Source organism: Mus musculus, chromosome 13 (genome assembly GCF_000001635.26).
Source record: "Mus musculus strain C57BL/6J chromosome 13, GRCm38.p6 C57BL/6J".
Classification (NCBI taxonomy): Eukaryota; Metazoa; Chordata; class Mammalia; order Rodentia; family Muridae; genus Mus; species Mus musculus.
The window spans coordinates 91,965,131-91,990,170 of NC_000079.6; the positions used below are offsets into that span (position 1 = coordinate 91,965,131).

Consider the following 25,040-nt stretch of genomic DNA (forward strand, 5'->3'; position numbering starts at 1 on the left):
ACACAGATGAGAAAACAGACTACAAACCCTCTGCATTGTAAGTACCAGGCAAAGGGTCTGCTATTTCTGAAATAACTGTGTGTGCCACTAATGTCCCTACAAAAGCACTTAACCATTTCTCTGCCGTGCTAACTTACTTTGGCTTGCACAGATCTGCTCACAGATCCTCAAGAGCTTATTGTAGTACCTCTGTGGCCACTCTTGCTACTCCCAGAAAAAACAACTCACTTTTCATACTTCATTTTAGGTCATGTGATAATGGCTTCAGGTTCAGGTTTGTCGTAGGCAACACAATGTGCCTTGCTGTGTGTCTTCATTGTATTTGACTTCTGTTCATGTCCTAACTACTTCCCAGCTTCACCTGCAGGTTCCCTGTATCAGCAACCATCTGAAATATATGCATGTTAATTTCTGCTTCATACAGAGCTCTAACATTTGAGCAAGTGCCTTGAAATAATACTAGACAATGTGACAGCACACAAGGACCCTGTCACATGTCCCATATCTCAAGCTTATACAAAGTTAAAGAGGTACCACAGAGTCAAACACTGCGGAAGGCAGACTGCATAATCTGACACTAGAAGAAAGTGACTATACACGTTATTCTCTCTAGGAACCAGTCAGTGAATCCAATTAATTTCCACAGGAGTCTGAATGTTTGGCCAACTGTTTTGAGCTTATAGCTGTTTTTCATTATATCATCTAACTTTGGATCAATTTAGAAGAAACCTGGGTGATGACTGACTGCAGGTCATCAGCACTCCAACCTCCCACTTTATTCTAAAAGCCCACAGTACAGATTTCCTGTAACTGTCATTGCAGCTATAGATGGGTAATATCTGGAAAAGCAAAGAGCATGCTATAGGAGAGAGAAAGGGGGGACTGGCAGGGCTACACAATCCCTTTTGATGGGACACCCCCAATTAGTTAAGAGCCTTTCATAAGGCTACCACTCCCCAGTTAGCACTACTGTGAGGATGAAGCTTTTACCACATTTTCTAGGGGGCCTGACTCATATTCCAACCATAGTCAACTGAAAAGCAAATTCACAAGGGTGACCACAAAGCTTAAGCTTCAGGGCCTCTTTATGCTAAAAGCCTCGGAAGGTTCATCAAAGAGTTGTCTTCAGAGCATTGTTGTTTGTTTTTTGAAACAGGATTTCACTGTGTAGCCCTGGACCTCTCTATGTATACGAGGATACTCTGACACTCACAGAGATCCATCTACTTCTGAATCCCAGGAGCTGGGATCAGAGGTCTATGCTACCATGTCTGGACATCTGAATGCTTTTTCTTGAGTGAGTCTTCTCAGGTTATATTAAGCATCAGGTACGCCCACAAAATCTGCACCCATCTCTGACTGGCTCTAGTATAAACTGGAGATCCTCTATGGTAGTCCCATTGGGGAGGACAGAATGCCTGCTTTGGTGGATGTTTGTGTATGAAATCAGGTCTTGTTGATTACACAACAGGAGTGGTAGCAGGTGAATTAGCACTGTTTTCAGATTTGTAACCCTCACTCTATGCCCTGGACCCTCCTGCTCAGTTATATCTCAAGAATTTATGAGTCAAGAGGGTGAGAAAAACTCGCCAGCCACATCAGTACCAACAAGACAACATCTTAGGAACCCATCACATGCTCATCTCAGAGCTGTGCTACCTTCTAGTGACAGAGATCGTTTCCCCAGACATCTGGACAAACAGACAAACCCTTTCATCCAAGAAAAGATAGCAAAAATAACAACATCCTACGACTTAAAGCAGCACAGCACCAAGAATGTAGAGGCAGCTACAGGATCTTCTGGTTGTGAACTGAGTGTAAATAATTGCACCTAGAAGGAACCAGTCATTGGGGTGGATTCATGAAACTAAAGAAAAGTCATTGGCTATTTACTATACATACAATACTATTCAGGCTACTGAGGATATTGCAGTATATAGACAAAAAATTCCTGCCTCTGGGATTTTATACCCATTGAGGAAATAAATAATAAGCAAGGAAAATTGACCAAATATATAGAGTGTGAAATAGTGGTATTGATGGGAAAATACAGCAAAGACAGACAGCGTATGCGGGGTGTTTAATGAGGAAGCTCAGGCTGACAATACTTCTGTGGTAGATGCACTCCTGTGAGAGAAGTGGGTCTTTGCCAGTGCGGCATGATAAACTGAGAGAAGAAATGGGGGAGCAGAGTGTTGCAGGCCCGACGATGCAGCCATGTCCACAGACGCCTATAAGCCTATAAACATCTCCTGAAAGGTTGTCATGTTCTCCAAGAGAGGCCAATGTAAATTCCAATCTTGGGGAGGCAAGGTCTGCATTCTCTGGATGAGAAGAGGGGTGGACTCAGGCAAACCAAGAGAGGAAGATATGAAAGGAACAATAGCCTCATCTAACAACAGGGCAGGCTCCATGTTCTTAAAAACATTAATAAATAAAAGTGAAAATAGGAACAAAACCAAAATAGGCTTTTTCAGTGCACATGAAAACTAGGCAGGCTTGTGAATATTTGATCATTACAGACTGTTTTCTTCCATGCTGATGAAGCCTTTGGGGTAAATTTAAAGAGTATTTAAGACAAAGAGCACCCCTTGACACAGCCAATGATGTGTATGCTGAAACACTGAAGGTGGCAAGTCTCCAAGATCTCTATTTAGATGAGAGACAGAAAATAATCTCCCACCCTCCACCTATATTGTATAATGAACATATCTCTTTGTTCATCAATTTAGAACCAACCCACACAGATATTCTCTGCCAGCCTCTATTATAAAGGTAGGTTCATAGGCCCTGGTAAGAGACCCCATTTGGGCAGTGGCAGGGGTTAATAAAGTAGATCTGTTCTCCTGGCTCTGCAAATCACGATTAGAATTACTAGTGACAATCACACAGACACAGCAATGGGTCTACTTAAAGCAATTGCAGATTAATTTTAACATCATTCCTCTGCCTGTGAGGGAAAAGAAGATAGATAATAAACATAATTTTCACTTATTAAAGCACTGGAATTTTATTTTTACTATATTTTCTTTGCCCTGAAAATTGAGGGTGAAACCATTCAGAAGGAATCATAAAGCAAATACAAGTGAGCCGCCAGGCAGCCTGAGGCCTCTCCACTCTACAGGCCTCCCTGCATCTTGCATGTGCTTCAGACTGAGAGGAGGAGGGAACAGGTCTTAGCCATGTGGCACAGAGGCAGAAGAATCGTTAAAACAACACAGGGGTAGTAACACTTCCCCTCACACACAGAGTTTCTCAGAAGCATGATCCGAAGATCAAACATATGAGACTCACTTGATGGTGGTTGTTTAGTTGCTTATTATTATTTCATGTTGTTAGGGCATGACATGATGTGTGTGTGTGTTGTGGTGTGTGTGTGTGTGTGTTGGAGTGATAAAACCAAGCTCATTAATATATCTATTAGTCACTTTTTGAGATAAGGATTTTTAAAATACATTCTGTAGATCTTTAATATTAATTTATTATTATTATCATTATTATTATAAACCATGGTCACCAGACTGCACAGTAGATGTCCAGAGCTTATCAGCCAATGTAGCTTTGTATGATGCAGCTGGTGTCTCCTTAATCTCCTCAGACCTTACCCATGTCCCATCTATTCTGCTCTCTGATTCCATGAGTTCAACTCCTTTAAATTCCAAACATAAGTGACATCATGCAGCGTTTAGTTTTTGTGTCCAGCTTGTTTCATTTAGTATAATGTCCTCTGGGTTCATTTCCCAACACTATGAACATCTGAATTTCCTTATAGTAATCAAGACCCCGACAGTCAAAGGCCACTGGTTCAAGACTCACCTGGTGGACTCCCATGTCCTGCTGCAGCTGTGGCGATTGCAAAAGCAGAAGCAGGTGACACAGAACAGTGGGCGCTGTCGGCTACCTGTCCTGGTTATTTAAAAAGGAAAGAAATGGAATGGAATGGTGAGGCATACGGGTGATATTCTGTGGTGAATATTCTCACTTTAACACCTATATTGGATGAATGTTCGGGCCCAAGCCAGGCACCATGCTATCCTTGTTAAATTCCATTCTAGGCATACAGCAAACTAAGATACACATTATGCAAGAAGTTGTACATGGATATTCACAGAAGCAGTACTCACTGTAGCCAAAAATTAGATGTCCCTCCACTGATAAATAGGTTTGAGAAAATAATATTCCATCATAGAAAGGAATGAAGTTTTGACACATAGTATAAAATGGATAAAGCATTCACTAAGTGGAAAGCCAGTTTTAAGGTCCCCCACTGGATGATTCTCTAAATGTCTAGAATGGGTGAATCCAAACATACAGATCATAGATTAGTGGTTATGGGAGAGGCAGAAGTCAGAGAGTTTGTTGATGACTATAAGATTTCTTTTAGATAATGAAAATGTCCTAAAATTAAGCCATGGTTATGGCTGCCTGGCCTTCTGAGTATATAAAATCTAATGAGATACAGATTTTAAAAAGAAGAATTTTGTGGTAAGTGAATTATATTGCTACATAAAACTACTTTAAGAAGACTCTAAATCATGTTTTCTGTACAATTTTTAAAAATCAGTTAATGGTTGAATATTTGCTAAGCATGCAGGAGGCCTTTGGTTTGACCCCATGCCACAGGAAGGATGAGTTAAGTTTAGCCTGTTTAAAATTGAAAGGCTATAAGGCTGTGGGTGCCTCAGTGGGTGAAATGCTTGCTGTGAAAGCATGATGAATGAGTTAGGGTCTCTAGCACCACTCAAAAATGCCAGCCTGGCAGCACACACCTATAATCCCAGCACTGGGATAGGTCCACGGAGCGATCTTCACCTCCACCCACAGTCTATCAAATTAGTGCATTTCAGGATCAGTAAGAGGCCCTAGCTCAAAATAGAAGGTGCAGAAGACCAGAGAAAGACATCTGATATCCACATTTAACCTCCACACATGCGTGCACATGCATGCACACCTGTATACACACACACACACACACACACACACACTTTCTCAAGGCTGCTTGCTGCCAAACCTTTTCATCTGAATCAGATTTCTGAACTCAGGTTCAATCCCCAGGGCTGGAGGGACAGAGCCAACTGCCATAGGTTGTCATCTGCATGGTTTGCCCATATGCATGCTATGGCACACATATACACCCTTCCCAGTAAATAAATGAACGCACTGTGAAGTATTTCATTGTCTAAATGGAAAGGACATAATGAGCAGCCTCTGCAGCAACTTTCACATCTCAGACTAGTCACATAGCATTTCCTAATGCTGTGGCCAGACGTCACTGTTTTCTCCCAGGCCCTTAGAGAAAACAGTATGGCATGATTCCGACCTGAAAAGCACTGAGTAGCTTGCTTCTGATATTTAATTTTCATACTATAAATAAGTAAATAGATGGATAATAAATAAGATGGATGGATAAATAATTGTTATATATGCAACAGATGATAGATAGATAGATAGATAGATAGATAGATAGATAGATAGATAGATAGATAGATAGATAGATAGATAATGGTAGATAGGTGATAAATAGAGGATTGATTGATAGATACATAGATGATACACAAGACAGATGGATAGGTGAATGCATAGGTTATTAATGAATGGATGGGTGGGTAGATAGATGAAATAGTTTCACAATGTTCCCAAACATGAAAACAGGTGGCAAATATATTAGTAAACAAGCAAGATATTGACTGCACAATAAGAAAATATATGACACTCTCTCCTATTTGTAGCCAATGTTTTATCCCACGTTCTAGGTTATTCCCTCTGTTCTCAAGTCTCTATGACAAATAATAAATAATAAATCCTTACATAAATTAAAAATTTACCTGTGAATATATATATGGCTATAAAACAAAGCTCTAATAGCAACAGGGTGAACAGTATCTAACTCTCACCAGTCTTCCATAGACTCTGATCACATTCCTTTCCAGGTGGCAGTAAACCCAAGGAAGGCCACCAAGACACTTACCAAGTGAAGTGTCAGGTCCTGCATTGATAAGGGTATTAGGAATAGTGGAGAGATTTTTCTGAGTCCACGGCAGTCATGTGATAAGATAGGAAAAGCTAGTGAGCTGCCTTCACTTGCCAGGACAACCAAAATGGCCAATGGCCAGGCGATTGATTGGTAACTGGCCAGGAGTCTGACTTAAAGACTGCGATCTGGCCGGAGCATAACCCACACTCTTCTTTCTGCTCTTATTGCCAAGGGCTGATGACAACAGCTTCTATAGAGAGGATGGGGTCACAGAGGCAGTGACCTCCTGGAGACATGGGCTTTCATCTTTTGCTAGCATGCTATAGCTGAAGCCTGACAGTAAGGCACAAAAACAACCTCTGCACTTGGCTTGGGTCCTGTGGAGTGAATCTGGTTTCGTAATTTTCTCTTCTGACTTGAAATAATCAGCATTGGAAGTGGTCAGGGAAAAGAGACATTTCAAAACAACTCTTATTTGGATATTTATTTGATCAATAGGGAAAAAAATGAAGAGATAATGTATTTCTGTTTTGTGAGCAATCTATCTCCCAATGAGTAGATATTTGTTGTGTTTCAAAACTAACGATGGAATGATATAGGTAGGGATGTTGGCCCCTCAACTAGCCATGCCCCATAATGGACATTTTATTCTCTTCCTCTGCACAGAACACATCACAATACCAGAATCAGCAATATTAGCCAGACTAGAAGTAGGCTTCCTGATCATTGATATTTCTACTTCTTCGACCTAACTAATATTACCTATGTAATACTAGTTATAATATTACCTAATATAATATTAATTATAAAGATTAGTTCATCTTTGTTATTTTTGTTGTTGTTAGTTAGTTGTTTGTTTCCTTGGGGGAAGAAAAAAGCAGAGATGGCCTAGCAGAAGACAGGAGGGCCCTGGAGGCCATTAGGTGAGCCTAGAATGGATTTGGAGACTAGGTTGTGGGAAGATTAGTTAATATTTGTAACTAATGTTACATTAGGAAATATTATAGCCAAGCAGCACACTGATCTAGAAGCACAGGATGACTTTTCTTTCTCCAAATCCCTGTCTGAGCTCTTACCTCCAGGCTGCCGATAGCGGAGGTGCCGGGGAGTTGTGGGGGATCTACATGGTGACATGTCTGCAGAATCTCCCGCTTTGTCGGCTGGTGCAGACTCCAAGACAGCTGCTGGAAAACACAGGGATGTTACCCAGGCCATGAGTGCAAGAGTACCTCAGCAAACTCAGGCATGGAAATGCAAATTTCTCCACGGATCATAAACATTTCAGACTAGCTTACACATTTAAAGTGCTTTCCTATAAAGTCAAGCCATTCTTCTCCACAGAACATTAAGAACATAAATTATTAAGAACATAATAATTGTCACTACCCAGGCTAGTGATCCACTGATCGTGTCCAACCTTCAGGCTAATCTTGGCTTGCCCCTCTATCCAGGGCAACAAGAGGTTAAAGAGAACATAAAGTGTGCAGTGGATCTGCTGCCTTCCAGAATGGCTTTTCTTGAAACAGAACAATTAACTTTTTCAGATTAGAAAATAAATTGGAATCAAAATTAGGATTTCTTCTTTACCTAGGATGTCTGCTAAGGCAGACAAAGTTTGATCTGTAACCCCATGTCCCAGGAAGCTCGGAGAAAGTTCTTTAGAATCTAGGCATACATTTCCCCAACATGGTAGCATTAACCAAACATGGGTGTATGGCAAATTTATATGAATTAAAATTAAAGTCATACTCTAACTCCCCTCTATCACTAGTCATTTCAATGCTTAATAGCCATCAATGTCTAACAACAACAATTTTGGACACAGAGCTATAAGGCAATTCTCCCTCACCCTAAAAGGGTGTATCGACTAGCAAGGCAGAGCTACACATCGCTAATAAGCAAGTGAAGTTTCTTCTTTTCTTCCTTTTTCCCTTTCTTCCTTTCCTTTTTCCTTTCCTTTCCTTTTTCCTTTCCTTTTCGTTTCCCTTTCCTTTTTCCTTTCCTTTCCTTTCCTTTCCTTTCCTTTCCTTTCCTTTCCTTTTTCCTTGCCTTTCCTTTTTCCTTGCCTTTCCTTTTTCTTTCCTTTCCTTTTCCCTTCCCTTCCTTTTCCCTTCCCTTCCTTTTCCCTTCCCTTCCTTTTCCCTTCCCTTCCCTTTCCGACCCCTCCCCTCCCCTCCCCTCCCCTCCCCTTTCCTTCCCTTCCCTTCCCTTTCTTCCTTTGCTTTTTTGTTTAGTATTGCTTTAGATAGGTATTGTTAAAGTTAGGCAAACTACATCTCCAGCCTGAGTGAAACTTTTTCAGTGAACTGTAGAAAGTTTAAGGTGAAGGTGACACGAGTCTTAGGGTGACAGTTGATAGTCCCGGAATGAAAGATGTGTCTTTCTGAGACTGCAGTCAGTGCTACAGAGATGATACTTCTAAATTCCTTCCCCTGGCATCTTATGCAGGTAAAACAATAACATGTGCATTATTCCAAAAGAAAAGAGAACTAGAAATTAATATGTGTCCAATAGGTCCCCCTTTGCTTTTTCATCAGCTCCTTAGTTGACTCACAGTGATTACATTTTAGTGCCATTTCCACTAATATGTTATCCCAGTCACCTAAGCCACTTCCCCAGTCTCAGCATTCAAGGGTTTACTCGACAAACATTAAAAAAAATAATGATTTCATGTAAGCTATTTTTAAACTTTTATATTATTTACTCCCTTAGAATTATGGCCACAATTTTGATCTTTTGAAATGCAACAGAGAAAGGAAGTGCTTAGAATCTTTTCCTGAATGATATAATTACAGTAGAGCTGGCGAGATGCATACAAAACAGTGCTCAGCTGTTAGTTTTGTTATTTTCTAAATGGCGTCTTCGAAGTTCAGTAATGGGAAGCATGTGTTGTGGAAGAAGTGCAGAATATGAAACACAAATCCTTGGTTCAATGCACGCACACATTCATTCGTCTGAGAAGAGGAAACCTTCAGTCCACAATAACGAAATACATTTTTTTAGTTAATGTATTGACTGAGAGAACTAAATAGGACCTTAATGTCCTGAAGGAGCAGGTACCCAACAGATAACTGTAAGCTAACACAAAGGAAGCCCTACTGTTCCTATAGAGTAGGCAAGCACTTCTTTCTGGCTTGCTCACTCCCAACCATGCACTATGCAAACAGCTTTGCCCACAGGACAAGTAGGCAGATGTGGGCTCAAAACAAATGCTAAAATCAGTATCACTTTCAGCCTCCAGGCAGGCAATTTTCAAACTGAGAACAAGGAAACAGCTCTAGTGCTGTGGGCTCTGCAACCACACTTGGGTGGGTGAGTTGCATAACCATGGTCTGAGTGAACCCGGTTAGGTAAGGAACAGCAGCTATGCTGGCAGTCATTGGGCTCTCTGTTCCTGCCTTGCTTGCCATTGGGTTGACTTTCATTGAGAACTCATCATTGATAAATATCTAACTGTTTAGTTTTTAAAAAACTTTTGGGGGAAGAAAAAAGCAGGAATGGGCCTTATAGGACAGGAGGGCCCTGGTGGCCATCAGATGAGCCTAAACTAGATTTGGAGACTTGCTGGGAACTAAAAAAAAGGGGGGGGCAGGTAAGTGGGGGAAGGGGAGGATATGGCCCACGTCCGGCCAGAGTTCCTGTGCTCTGGGCAGGTGGACACAGGCATGGGGGGGGGGGGCTGCCAGACGCTTTCCACTCAGCCCTGGGTGGGCATCTAAGCCTCTGACCCACTGGGGGTGTGGAGAAGGGGCAACCCCAGACCTGAGGACCCTAGGGCCACACCCTGTAGCTCCGGGGTTATGGGAGAGAGGGATAAGGGAAGAGGTTCCCAACACTGACCAGAGTACGCAGCAGATCTTGATAGAGCAGAGACTCTCTATGGTTTAAGAGCTTTATTATAGAAAGGCAGGGGGAAAGAGAGAAGGGAGAGAGAGAGTGTGTGTGAGAGAGAGAGAGAGAGAGAGAGAGAGAGAGAGAGAGAGAGAGAGAGAAAGCTAGAGAGAAAGAGAATAGTAAGAGGGATAGAGGAGAGAGAGAAGAAGACAAAGAGAAAGGAGAGAAGAGAGAAGAGTGAGAGAAGTGAGAGGTAAGGGAACAAAGGAGTGAGAGAGTGAGGTGGGGACTGAACACTCCTTTTTATTGTCTTCACTGTTGCTAGGTAACTGGGGAGGAGTTTACCCTGAAGGTCAGAAGCTTGGGCCATTGCCTACGTGACTACTGACCATGCTTCTCTTGTGGGAGCTGGGGGGGGGGCGCGGCAGTAACTTGGGCAGGAGCCAGAGTTCCAGGAGCATGAGGGAACGCCTACCATGTCATGAAGGTGAATTATGACCATCAGGGTTCAGATGTCAGCTCAACTGGAGACCAGCCTGCAATTCCCCACAGAGACTAGGTTGTAGAAAGATTAAATTGCATTATTTATCTCTAAAAAAATTATTGCCCTGTTTATCTTGAGAGATATTTTCTATTTCTCTTCATTTTGTTCATGCCATTTAAAGTTTGCTTGAACTATTACAAAATGGCATTACCATTGTGGTGACAGTGAGATTAGGCAATGGTCACCAACATTTAAATGAGTTTACCCTAAAACTGGGTGGCAGTCAGAGAGACCTATGCTGTCTGTGGATGTCATGGACAAAGCTGATGTTACACAGTGAGATTGTGTGGGGCTGGATTCTGAAGTGCAAAGCAAAAAAATATGTAGCAGCTCTTAGCACTAAAGTCTTATTCAAGTTTGCCAGATGTTTTGACTCTTAATGTTATGCAAAGCACATGCAAACATCTTTCAAATTAAAGATTGGTCTGAGCCTTTAATTTCCCTGCCTTTTGGAATTTCTCAGGACTGGACAGCAAGGGGAAGAGAGCAGCACCCTTGACTTACATATATGTCACCTGTATCTGTGCACACTCATGCACAAGCATACATCTTCACCCACATGCTCTGAATCATCAGGCGGATGCCTCAGGGTTCACCCTTGTCTCTCATGGAGCTATTCATGATCAACATTGCCCATACAACAGTGCAGAATAAAAAAAAATGAGTCTATAATTGATCCGTCTTATCTATTCAGAGGAATGCCCAAAGATCCACCATGACAGCAGTTTTACTTCTAAGCCTTTTACTGTGGGGATCTATTTATCAAGTTCCAATAGCCAGGAAATATGAACCTGCTCAGACAAGCTGACCTCCGCTTTCAGTGTGAATCACATAATTGCTCTCCTGTCTGCCTCCATTCTGTTAAATAAGAAACTCAGAAGGGAAGTCAAGGACTCTAGGGCTCAGGGGACCACACAGAAGACCACATAACCCCTATCCTCATGTAACTTTCCACCTTTCTCTCATCTCCTGATTTCTTTATCTATCTTATTTTTAATCCAGATGTGTCTGGCCATGAGTCTGGTTGACTACTATCTTAAATGCTTTTAGGGGTAATTGGGAAATAAACATATGAAAAGATATTGGAAGCAGCTACAGAAAGAGAAAGGGAATGGAAACATAAAGAAGGTCTTAATATCAGACTGCAAGGAGCTTAGGGGGCTATGTTAGCAGGCAGCTGTGCCGGGAAAGCCCAGGAAGTAGAGCTGTGGGCCTTTCTAGAGTACAGCCTTACCTCAGCCAGCTCATCAACCACACACATTGGACTTTCTGCCCCACCCAGAAGGGGAGGCCAACAGCACACAATGAGCTGAAAATGCAAAATAGTTTTTCTAACCTATTAGCATCCAGAGATTCCAACTCTTAGAATAAACTCTGAATCATGTTTGACGGAAACACAGTAGGAAAGAGTAATTCCTTCTCTTGAGCTAATCCTGTACTGTGGGAACAAACACCTTTAGTCCCAGGTTTTCTCCATCTGCCAGCCTCAGGGTATAAGCAGTCAAGGCTTTGAACAACCAGGGACCCTTGCCCAGGAGATTTTTCCCATTTATCAGAATCTCTTCATGCTATGGTTTGAATCTATTCCCATGTTGGAAGATTAATCCCTAGCCCAACTGAGAGTTGGGACCTTTAAGGGTGATTAAGTCACAAAGCATCTACCCTCATAAAAATACCATGCTATCTCCAAAGATTAGATTCCTTCCTCTGACCCTGCCCCTTGCTCAAGTGAGGCTTTCTACACGTCTCCTACTCTACACAGAAAAAAAAAAAGTTCATCTCTGGGACATCTTGCCCTCTAGAAGCTCTGAAAAAGAAACTTCTGTTGATTTTGAATTACATAGTTTTATATACTATAACAGCTACAAACAGATTGGGCCCTAAATCTAACTGTCTTCTAGCTTATTGCTCCAAGAGGGAAACAAAACTATCCATCTGTAACCCATGCTAAACAGTGTCCTAAGCACTCTAGACCGATGCTGTGCACTCCAAGGCTATAGTTTGAAGATCAGAACTAAAGAAGACAGTGGTCAAAGTGTATTATGTGCTTCTATGTATACATTTATGTGCTCTTGTGTGTGTATGTGTATGCTCTAGTATGTATGCTTATATGTATTTGGTCATGTGTATACATGTATGTGCTCTTATATATGTGTGCTCTTGTGTGTGCATGTGTGCTTACATGTGTGCTCTTATGTGTGTGTATTCTCATGTGTGCACATGTGTATGCTTGTGTGTATGTACTCATGTGTATGCATGTGTCTGTGTATATATGCGCTTATGTGTGTATGTGTGTGCTCTTGTATATGTTATATGTGTTCTTATGTGTATGCTCATATGTGTTTGCTTGTGTTTATGTATTCATGGATGTGCATGTGTGTGTTATTCTGTGTGCTTGTGTGTATTCATGTTGCACATAAGTGTACATGTATATGTTTGTGTATATGTTTGCGTATGCATATGTGTTCTTATGTGTGTGCATGTGTGTATGTATATGTATTTGTACATGTGTACATGTGAACTTGCATGTGTGGGTGCTTACTTGTGCTTCCCAGGAGAGCTGAGATCAGGATCTTGAAGACATATTTGTACTCATGTTCCTTGTGTTTTCCTTAAAAATTAAGGAAACCCTTTTACATACAACATAGTTGAGCCTTTAAGCCACTAAGGCAAGTGAAGTAAGTCAGCCACAAAAGGCCAAAACTGGTGCAATTTCACTTCCAATAGACTTACAGCAACAGAAAAGAGAATGGTGCCTGCCAGAGCTGAAGGAAGGGAGAAATGAGGCTTTGTTCAACAATTGTGTTTTCTGTTCAAGACAAAAAGGTTCTAGTGATCTCTTATGGATGCTTTTGATTGCTCAAATTTCTTATCGTAAAGAAAAAAATCATTGTGGTGGGTGGTCGTAAGAACAGAGGGAAGGAGAAAACATTAGAAGGACTTTTGTTTTCATCTGAGTTAATGTTTGAATGCCTTAGGAAAATTAGGCAGGTTTTTTTTTTTTTTTTCCTGGTTTTCGAGACAGGGTTTCTCTATGCAGCCCTGGCTGTCCTGGAACTCATTCTGTAGACCAGGCTGCTGCCTCTGCCTCCCAAGTGCTGGGATTAAAGGTATATGACACCACTGCCAAGCTAACTAGGCAGTTCTATTACAGGGCTGCTCGTGGTGTCAAAGCAGGGAAAGGCACTTCATGTTCAGGAAGGACGGTCACTCCAAGGAGCGCTCACTAACCCCTGCAATACAATTTCATTACCCAGACGTGGCCTGCATCCACCAAGCCACCAGGCTCTCCTGGCTCTTAGCAAAGACACTCCCTCGTCCAGCTCAGCCAGGCACAGTCTCCCTGCCTTTCTGCTTTCTGCTCTGGTCTGGTTTGCTCCCCTGTAATTACATGTCTTTTCCCCACAGAGCAAGAGTACGCCGCCGTCCTATTTCCCCACACTTTCCCCATATTCCAGCTACTTGAGCACACACAGTATCTGCTCAGCTTCCAGAACAGCCCTGACCATTCATGGGGCAGCAGGCCTCATCCCAGCCCTGAGAGCAACCAAAGGGAGCCAGGAAGCTGACATGGGAATCTTTGATCCTGAAGTGCTGATTCCAAAGGATGAGAGAATACAGATTTCTTCTCCATTCACTGGAATCTAGTAACAGGGGGAAAAGAATCCAAGAAAATTCCTGGACTGCCCAGGCCACTGTGGCCTCAGAGAGGATTAAAATAAACCCAAGTCCTATTCTATCCCAGGAGCTGTTGTCTATATGTGGGATATGTTCTTCTAGCTGGGCTGCCTTGTCTGGCCTCAGTGGGAGAGGATGTGCCTAGCCCCACAGAGGCTTGATGTACTGGGGTAAGAAAATACTCAGGGGTCCCTCACCCACTCAGAAGAGAAGGGGAGAGAGATAGGGTAAAGATTGTTCGAGGGAGTGACCTGGAGGGAAATAGTGAGAGGGATGTAAAATGAATAAGTAATAATAATAATAATAATAATAATAATAATAATAATAATAATAAAAAACAAGCCCAAGTTACTTCATCCATGGAGGTGTGTGGCAGGATTTTCCCTGTCCAATTACATTAAAAATATTAGTGCAGCAGGAGGACTGTGATTGGATAGAGAAAAGGGAGGCAGAGTGAAGAGTTACAGAGACAGCGTCTCAGAAGAGAAGAAGCCAAGATGGAGGCAAACGGACAGGAAGAAGATCCTGATCCCTTGTGGTTTTAAATAGCCACAGGTAGTTATGAATATCATATACGGATAGAATAATTGGCATACATTGTCTGATCTAGGTGGGCAGCTTGTATCATTATCAGTTGGCTTTGAAATTATTGTGTGGGCATCTTGTGAATTGAGAATTTATTGATATATAAATCTGACTTGTTAATTATGACCATCAAGAGTTCTATTTTACTGGGTTACTGGGTGTTGTGGCAGCTGACAGAAGGGTGGACAGTTGTTGGGTGGGGCTGGCGTGGCAGTGATCTGCCAAGAGAGTTCCAGCCCAGAGAGACCACCAAGTTGAGATCACCTGGCTGGAGCCATGTGGTCCACCACCGGTGCCTGGTAGTAGTTTGGGAACTTGGCTGTTCTTTTTAATATTTCCTGCAACAGGGGTGCTCAAATGCTGGTGCTGAATAGAGCCCCAGTTACATGTCACCTAGTCTTTGCCTCATTGCTTCCAAGAATTCACCATGATTTTGCAAAGCTTGTTGTTTTAATGACTTTTTAATTATCTTCCTCCTTCCTCCTCCTGAATCACTCACGTGTCAATTTAAAGAATTTCTTTCTTTCTTTAAAAAAAAAAAAAAAAAGCTGCCACTTTGGATGATGACAACCACTCCAGTTAAAGTTCTATTAAACACTTTACCCAGCAAGCTTATTTAAGTGATCTGGGGGAGACAGCACATAGAAACTTCAAGCAAGCAGAAAAGTCTGGCCCTCCAGATGGGTGGCACCCTCCCCTGATATCTGAGTGCTGCCTGGCTTATTGCCTGATTTTTTTTATGCTATCACCAATAAGTAACTCAGTTACATAAAAGGGGGAAAGCTCTTTGCTAATAAATCTATGAAACTTGCTTGTATTCTTCACAATAACACTGGGTTTTAAATACAAGAGGTTGCCTTTAGAGCTCCATGGGCCACAACCCTGAGGACGACTATGCAGGTGCACCCAATACCTGTCAAATGCAACCCAAGGAAGGGAGGGTTTATTTTAGTTCACAGTTCTAGGTTCAGCCCATGGTATTAGGGAAGGTATAACTGAAGGAATGTGAGGGAGTCCATCATTCTGTGTCCACAGCCAAGAAGCAGAGAGAGATGGCTGCTGATGCTCAGCTACCAGGCTCCTTTTTATTCAGTCTGGTACCCCAGCCCACAGTTTGCATGGTATTCCTACATCACTTATCTCAGTCTACACACTGCTCAGAGGCATCTCCAAAGATGACTCTACACCTCAAAACACTGGCACTCAATTAGTTCCCTGAGTGATTGTCTTTATTCCTTAATAACCATTTACTTCCTGCTAAGCACTGGCCGTGGCGTGGAAGATGCTGAGAGGAACAAGCTAGACAAGGTCACTGATCTCATGAAGTTTGCTCAGGTAGGCTTAAAAGGCCTATCCGATCAAAGAGTTTTGAAGACACAAAGAGTAAATGATTGTAACTGTACTGGGACAGGATTTTCCCTGTTCAATCACACTAAAATATTAGGGCAGCAGGAGACCTGTGATTGGACAGGGAAAAGGGAGGCAGAGCTAAAAGTGGCCAAGACAGAGAGCGTCTCAGGAGAGAGGGAGAAAACCAAAATGAAGGAGGATGGACAGGAGGAAGAACCTGAACCAACGTGGTTGTAGATAGCCACAGGTAGTTATGATATCATAAGGTTATAATAATTGGGATAAAGCTTTTATCATTGTTAATTGGTTCTGAAATTATTGTATTGGCATCTTGTAAATTGAGATTTTATTGATACATAAATCTGATTGGTTAATTATAGGCTTCTAGACTTTTGTGTCTACCAAGTAAATGGGTGTTGTGGTGGTGGCTGACTGTGGGGTGGATGGTCATTGTGTGGGGCTGGCATGGCAGAGATCTGCCAAGGGACTTGGGACTTCCAGCCCAGAGAGACAGCTGAGTTGAGGTCACCCAGCTGGAGCCATGTGGTCCACAGGTTGCCAGTGGTAGCCTGCCAGTCCTTTATTTAATATTTCCCGCAACACTGCAGCCTACTAGATGAGAGAGTATGAAGAGCATACTCTAGAGAGAGAGACTCAGAACAAGACTTGGAGGATCTGCTGACCTTGGAAGGAAAAATGTACTTCATTCTATATGCATTCAGAAGCCATGTGATAATACACACTCTAAAACCATTTTAGAGCCATACATGGTGGACTCATGCCTACAGTTCTAGCTCTTAGATAGTTTGAGGCACAAGCATCGCTATAAGTTTGAGAAGAACAGCCTGGGTTATAAAGTAAAACCTCACCATAAAGTCAACAACATTTGGTTGTATCATGAGAAATTAAGTTTCTGCTTTGCTTTGGCTCACTATACCTTTAACATCGTCTGAAACAGCTCCTCCCTCATGGCCTTTGTGCAGTCAACGGAGATGAAGAAAACCATGAATCCACGTGATCGGACAAGAGCATTCAAAGCTTATCTTTTAGATAAAGTATCCTGGTAGACTCATTAGCCAGTCAGCCTTAGCCCAAACCAAGAATTTCCCAGTAATCTAATCTCCTACCAGTCCTCTGTGGTGACTAATTGCAACTAGCCTTGACTATAGAGAATGAGGAAAACTAACAGCTGCCTGCTGCTCCAAGGCAAGAATCTACAAGGATGCTGTATTCAACAGGCATTGTATGCATCCAACTTTCTATGCAAACATAAGAAAACAGCTTTAAAAACAAGTAGCTGAGATTCCAGAAGGAATGTTAGGGAACCAGGCAGCTGCAAATGTGGGAGGTGATCATGTCAGTATGCTGGAGAACACACTTTGAATACTTCGTCTGGGCCTTCTATTCAGATCTCCATGGGGCTCATCTTCATCCTCTTTGGCCCCTGACTTTGCTCTGCAACAGAGAGACCCCTTGCTAAGATCCAGTGGTACTTTACCAGTGTGCGGTGGTGGGGATGCAGCAGGGCTGTGGGTGGTGGTGGTGGGACTACTGGAAGATGAGGAATTAGTCAGGTCCAAGGCTCCAATCCTTGAGTTCAAGGAAGACGTCAAAGACAGCTTTCTGGCCCTCACTGGGGAGGATGTTCTGGACACAGCCAGGGGAGGTGGGGAAGAGAACTTGCGACAGAGACGTGGGGATTTTCCATCTACCAAATGTTCTCTGTTGTTCTGGCTTGTGGCAAAAAATAACTCTAATGACCTAGAAAGAAGAGCATATTAACAGATTGCAGACAAATGAAGACAAGACTCAGATATCACGCACGAACACACCCTCAGCTTTTCTACATCTGATGGTCTTGATCCCATGGGACTGCTACTCCTGGCTTTTCCTTAATCTAAATGCTACATGTGTTCCTCTTGTCCTCGATAGGGAAACACAGACACTGTCCAGGCCATCTGGTCCCTTGCCACTAAGGAGTGGTGAAGTCTTTAAAGTAAAGGCCAGTAGCATTCCATCTTTGGGGTGGAGGTGGGGGGTTCTTGCTACTGAGTCAACAACATATCCCTTTCCTCAGATGATCCACAGGTACATTAGCACGGAAGAGCATGTTTGCCAATAATAATAATGACAATAATATCAGCAATTAGTAATGATGGTGACAATGTTAAAATAAATGAGCCAGCTTCCAAATACTCATAGAGTAACTTAAGGTACCAGTTGGAGACTTCAGGCATCTCCATGTCTTCCCTGGGGAACTTCAAGACCTTTACCTTAACAACTCTGCTGATAAAGTAAACCCAAAGATCAGCCAATAGCTTAGGAGCTGCTATCTGATATCCACAAAGCGGGAGTACCTGACAGGAATGGAGGTGAAAGGCCTCTTGTAGATGTCTGAGAGCTTTGCCAGCACTACGGTGGCCGTGGTGAAAATGCGGTAGGTGTGCAGGAAGGTGTTGAGGAAATCAATGCTCAGAAACCGCAAGTCCGTCAACCGCTCCAAGAGGCGCTCCACGCTGGCGTAGCGGATCTGGGGCACTTTGCAGGAATTGAGTGTTTTACTGAAACAGATGTCAGTGTCGTCTTTGTGAAGACGGGCATCAGACCTACATGCAAAGCAGGAACTTGTGAGCAGAGCTGGCTAAGCTTCCACCTGAGCCACTGAGTGCCACAGCGTTTGTAAACACACACTCAAATGAGACTTCCGGTGTCTTCCACAGATGACAGAGCGATGTTCAGGTGAACGGCATGCCACAGATGTGTTTGGGGACACCATGTACCACCAGGACATTCTAATTTAGGGAGGCTAGAACAAATTATAGGGGCTGTGATGACATGTGATTTTGTTGTGTGGATTCCTTCTTGCTCTAATTCAATCGTGTTTTATTAGGCGATATCAATATCAAAGATTTCTCATGTACTTAAGCAGAATTTAGTATGCTTAAAACAGAGTGGTGACAAACCCTAGTGTATGGAGGAAAACAAGGTGGCTATTCATGCTGTGTAAAATATTAAGATACATTATATTATAAGTATGTAATACCAAGATATAATACAAGATATAATTTATTATTTTACCTTCTAAAGCTAAACCTTTGATTTGTCAATTATACTGCTCCTAATATTATAATGTGTTACCATCTGTTCTTAATTTATTATGCGCTTTTAGTATTTTCTAACATTTAACTCCTCATCCTTTTTAACATTTTTTCCTTTTATTTTACCTAACTATTTATTTTTCCTTTTATTTATGTATTTATTTTATTATATATTATATTTATTATGTAATATGTTAGATATTATGTCCATTAGACATCTTATTTATTTAATTTACATATTTACTTATGTGGGGAGACACATGGGGAGGTCAGAGGACAACTTGCAGGAATCAGCTCCCTCCTTCCACTGTGTGGGTCCCAGGCCACTGGGCTACACATACCTTTCCCCAGGGTGCCAGCTCGCTGGGTCCTCTCATGCTTTTCCTAACTTCTTGAATTGAATGCGTAATTGATTATTTTAGTCTTTCTGTGTTGATATGCTTAAAATTTTAATATAATTTAACCCACAAATTAGCATGCTAAATTTGCATTGTTTTCAATATCCTGCAATACAAAAAAATGAATTCATAAAAAAAATAATACTGGCTAATAGTCCTGTGAATACTACCTAATACTGGCATCATGTGAAAACCCTCTACTTCATAGTTCTGCAAATCCTTCCTAGTCTGCTAGCCCTGACTTCAGCAGGAGGCTGATCCCTGGTGGCCTTGCTAGGAGGACCACTGGAACTTTTTAGCCTTCACTTCCTTACCAATTCTGTTCCTTTTCAGGTTAGCATCAGAACAGAACATTGGCAGTGCTGGCTCTCACTGCTTTGTTAAAGGATGGGTGCAGGGTTCACTACTTTGTGAAAGGATAGCAAAACAGGGCCCATGCTTTTTTTTTTTTGAGAGCCAATTTCTTGCTAAGAATCAGATGGTGTTGTTATGAGAGCTCCCTGCTTTGGCCTTTTAAGGCTTTGAAGAATTTTCAATTATATATTTATTTTCCTTAGATGAGCAGGAATCAATAGCATTCTCTGCTTGCTCTAGCACAAGGTATATGTAGTGTAGGAAGGAGCAATTCCTTTGCACCATGAAAGAGCATTTTAAATGGCCAGCCTTCCCTGCAAAGGGCCTGGCCAAGGGTAGCCTGTTAACTTTATCAGAATTATTGATTTTGCAAAGATACTAGTGGGTCTTTGGAGGTTTTTTTTAAAAAGGCTACACAGCTCTTTCATCTATTTACTGCATGATCCCCAACCAAAAGCAGCTTTCTGACTCATTTATCAAAAGACCCGAGTAACTTTTATGAATTAATCAGTCTGTCATGAAATGGTTGAATAAATTAGTCATTTTTCTTTCACTTTTTCCATCAAAATCCCGATTTTCCAAAAAAAAGTAAAGGTCAGATATTATTAAAAGAAAGGAAGCCTCAGTCTATCTACCATCTAAAGGACAGTTTTCATGCAATGGCTGTCCCTATTTTGCATTCTAACCAGTTTTGAGCTTTGCATCATTTTCACTATAATTAGTTTGTTCAAAACACTAGGAGGGAAAAATGTGTTGCAGCCAGCATGAGATTAAGTTAAACTAATTACAGAACTGTCCTTCAAATTCACGACTGCATTTTCATTTTTAAGAAAAGAAATTAAATATTATCAAATCACTTAATTTTCTTTTATTACACCGACAGGCTCTCCCATGGTTTCCTGAGGGACTCCCAAGAAAGCCAAAGTGTGTTTACTTAAACCTCCAATAATAGCAATGGCCATAGCAGCTCCTTTTTGGTAAACACATAAAATGCGGTCTTGAGAGATCAAAGCCAAATCACCTATTATAATTGACGAGCTTCAAAAGGAAGCAAGTATTTATGATGTCATGCCAGCAACAAGATGTGGCTGTGTTAGGATGTTTTCCTCTTAACTCTGAAAAAGGTTCATCCCTCCCTCTCCCTACCCCCTCCCCACCTCTCCAGTGGCTTGTAGCCATGGAGACAGATGCACAGGGAAACAGAATTACAGCCCTTAAGCTATGCTTTCCTCTGACTGAAGAGAACCCGGGAGGCTGGCAAAAGGATATATTATGAACCTTCTTGGTGTCTTAGGACAATAGCAAGTGAGGTGTGGAAGTGTGGCTGGTCAGCAGGTCTCTCATTACTGTGCCACTTCTGAGAATTCAAAGGCAAAAAACGTTTGGTCTGTGTGAAAGTGGTTGTGCAAATAAGAATGGGCAGGTACCCTGTCGTGGTAGGGAACAGTAAATGTGTGTGGCACCAGCCACAAGGTTCAGACGCACAACCTTGCCTTGGGTTCCACAGGCTTTGAGCCTACCACCAGTGCCTGACTTACCATTATGAATCTAAAGCAACATGGAATCTCAAATACATATTGTATGTAAAATCAGAATTGTCACATAAAAGATTAATAAGAACACCCTATTCAAAAATTAAAACGTAACTTAAACCTGACCTAATATTCCATCCTGGTTCTGAATATTCAGGTATTTTAATTAATTCAAAAAGAAATTTACAAGTTAAAAGTCTAGGATTTAATTAAATCCAAACAGAATCTTTGCTCTAGAGTTTAAAAACAGCCCTCCCCAAAATGTTTTAAAATTGACTAAAATGTAGGAGGCTATCTTTAAATTTCATTGTAATATTTTCCTGGTATTGCGTTCTCTGCCTTCATGCGACGCTCCTGTACACGGGGACTATGCTAACATGACTCTGAGGCACGCGCTCCTCCTTCTTAGGTTGCAGTTTGTCTCAGCATGACAGCTCAGACCTGAAAATATCCACACAGGAAAGCATGAAAGAAACATTCTTATTTTCAAATAACTTAAAAATTGTATAGCCAAATTGTTTTTAAAGAAGACAGTCTACTCTAAAAATGTGGAATGCCAGGAACTGAACTGGGGAGATAGCTCAGTGGTTAAGAGCACTGATGCTCTTCCAGAGGACCTAGGTTTAGTTTTCGGCCTCCACATGGCGATTCATGACTGCCTCAACTGCAGTCCCAGGGGAGCTGACGCCCTCTTCTGGCCTCCACGTGCACTGCATGCATATGGTGTACAGACATACATGCAGACGAACACCCATTCACATACATTCAAAACATGAAAACAATGTGGAACAAAAATAACCAAAAATAAAATGAGAATGAAAGAAAATTTCTTCCCCACTTTCTAAGTTTGAAAATGAAGAAATACGCAGGCTCAAGACTTGACACAGAGGGCTCTGACAAACATTGCTGGTAGCTATTGGTATAATTCCTCATTCTAGCTATGGCCTCCTCGTGATCCAAGTAAGCTACAGACTTGCTTTGTTGAAGAATGGAGAAGATGGCAGCCTGAGCAAAGCCAGACACATGCAGTGAGCAGATAATGCCACATTCATGCCAGCTGATGCTCATCAGATGCGATCAATGTCTGAACCTGGCTTTACAGTCAAATCTGAGTGAGAGGATTCATACTCACTGGGATGATGCCAATAACTCAGCCACACCTTCATCTACCCCCCCGACCTTGAACAGTTTTTAGTATTGAACTTGAACATCTTGACCGGATTTGTGTCCTGAATGAGGGTATATGTTAATAGCATGAAAACAAATCTCAATGCTAGCTGCCCATGTGATATGAATCTGAAAAGGCATTTGATATCAGTTATTGTTAGTTACAGGGATTTAACATGAATTACTTCACTCTGGCACAATGTATGCTTTCCAGAGGAGGCGAATCCTACTGATAATATTCTGTTCAAAGCTGCTCATTCTCTGCTGATCTGATCTTGATGAAAATGGAAGGAAGAGCATTTCTGCACTTACTTAATCATATGTGGCACAGTAACTTTGGAATTCTCTTCAAAGACTATAGTCATCAATCCGTTACATCGTATATTGTCCACACACTGTAAAATAATAAAATTGTAAAAGGTAATTAAGACCCATGTGAAAAGTGGACAAGTTAGACATTCCAAAAGTCAGTTTGATTCCTCATCTGTTTATGTTTTACACACACACACACACACACACACACACACACACACACACACACACACACACAGAGAGAGAGAGAGAGAGAGAGAGAGAGAGAGAGAGAGAGAGAGAGAGGAGCAGATAGATGCTACATGTTGATAAGCTAATTCAACACTATGAGCACAATCAAACTGCATCAGCTGAATGCATAACAAATACCAGTGGATAGATAGAAAAGCTGTATTTTCCCAGGGTGGTGGTGATGATAATGACGATTGTTATTATTATTTTACGTAGCTGAGGAATCAAACTCAGGACCTTGCACACACTTGGCAAGCACTCCTCCCCCAGCTCCTCGGTTTCCTAGAATTCTGAGTCACGATGTCACTCCGAGTTTTGTGTCAGCACAAACACTATCTGGGAGGCTTGCACCTTCTGCCCCAGCTGAGCTCATTTCTGCCACCATGGGCAATGTGGAGTAGCCAGATTGTAAATGGTGTCTTGGATGGAAATCTTCTCTCTCACTCGGAAGCTCTGTGCCCACGTCTCAGGTGCCTTTTTGCCAATAAATTCCCACATTTTACCAGTTTGTCTGGCAGTTTCTGTTGGCACCACCTTGGGTTGGTGAGGGGGCAAGAGTGTGATGTCTTGTGTGTCTGTGCACTTAACACTCTCTAACCACTTTTTCTGTTTTGTAAGAGAACTCAGGAACTTTAGTTAATTCCCCGTTTTGTGTGTGCATATGCCTTATTGATTTAAAACCTTCTTTTGAAATTACTTGGCATTAAAGAAGAATTCATTCTGAATAATATTCCTTTTGGAAAACTAACTAAAAATGAGAAGTACACAAATTTTAAAATCAATACTTGCTTCTACTTACAATGATACCACACAAAGTTCATGACAGTAATTAAACGCTGTAGAGAATGCCATTACAACATGACCTCATACAAGCCTTAATTTCGTGTCCTAGCCTGAGTCCCAAGGCCAGGTGAAAGAACAACGATGTGTATAAGAGATTAGATTAGTGATTGTTTGGTCCAGTTCATCTATAAGCCATTTTCATGTTTGTATTTCTTTCAAAGGTGGTTTTCCTCAAACCTTATGTCATTATTTAAGATACCAGGAACAAGGGATCCATGCCAAAGAAAATGAAATTTTTCTTTATGCATTTCCTTAAACATTGGAAATAACTTTGAGTTAGGTTTCTTCACACAAATGCTCATTTAGCTATCAATTTGCTTATATGTGCTTATAGGTAAATTTAGGCTCCACGTAATACCTACAAGGCTGATGCTAAAAATACAGAAGACACGTCAAGATAAGCCAGGACAGAACAGATTTGTATAAAATGCAGAACATAATGAGATAAAGCCCAGAATGAAACCACAATACAGACTTCATGTCTAAACACTTGCTATAAGAAACCCTCAAAATAAAAGAGCCGTTGGGGACCAACCCAAAGATATACACACCAAAAAAAAAAAAAAAAATACAGAATTCATAAATTGCCAGAATTCTAGTGAGTCCTAGCCCAAGTCAGAGAGGAAAAAATAGCTTCTCTGATAAAATATCATATAATGCTGATTTTAGAATCAAATCCAAATGAACATCCCTGTGCTGGACTCCAGAGACTATGGTCCAGAGGTGGCTCGCTTCTGCAGAGCTGATTCCAAGCACAGGCCTCATCTCTCGGGCCAATCCTCTTCAGGGGTGGAATAAATGCTGCTACACATCTAATTCCCATAAATCTTAGGCCATCAGAAGGTGAAAACATCTGTCCCCAAGTCCTGAAACAGTAGCATAGTATATGCTCGGTTTTGAAGTATTTCCATCAGTGAGACAAATTACTATAGGTTAGAATACTCTTGGACATAAAACACAATGACATGGCCTTTACAGGAGTTCCCAGGGCCTGGTGGCAATGTGTGTTGGTGAAGCTGTGCACAATTCATACTGACGATGAGCACGGGAACAGCAGGAGGTGGCTGGAGTCAGGCAATGGGGAAAAGAATCCTGAACCTAGACTTCCTGAAGGCTGATGGGAAGCCACTGAGTGCTTCT

The 25,040-nt window shown here is 41.7% G+C and overlaps 1 protein-coding gene across 1 annotated transcript in view; it reads right to left on the reverse strand.

The window, feature by feature from the left end:
* Window positions 1-25,040, reverse strand: part of Rasgrf2 (RAS protein-specific guanine nucleotide-releasing factor 2) — a gene marked incomplete in the record, with an annotated part of 251,422 nt that overhangs the window by 84,724 nt on the left and 141,658 nt on the right. Inside the window, 5 exon segments of the mRNA NM_009027.4 lie at window positions 3,817-3,906; window positions 7,051-7,155; window positions 17,464-17,726; window positions 18,323-18,571; window positions 22,827-22,912. Of these exon segments, the coding sequence (NP_033053.2) occupies window positions 3,817-3,906; window positions 7,051-7,155; window positions 17,464-17,726; window positions 18,323-18,571; window positions 22,827-22,912 (793 nt within the window).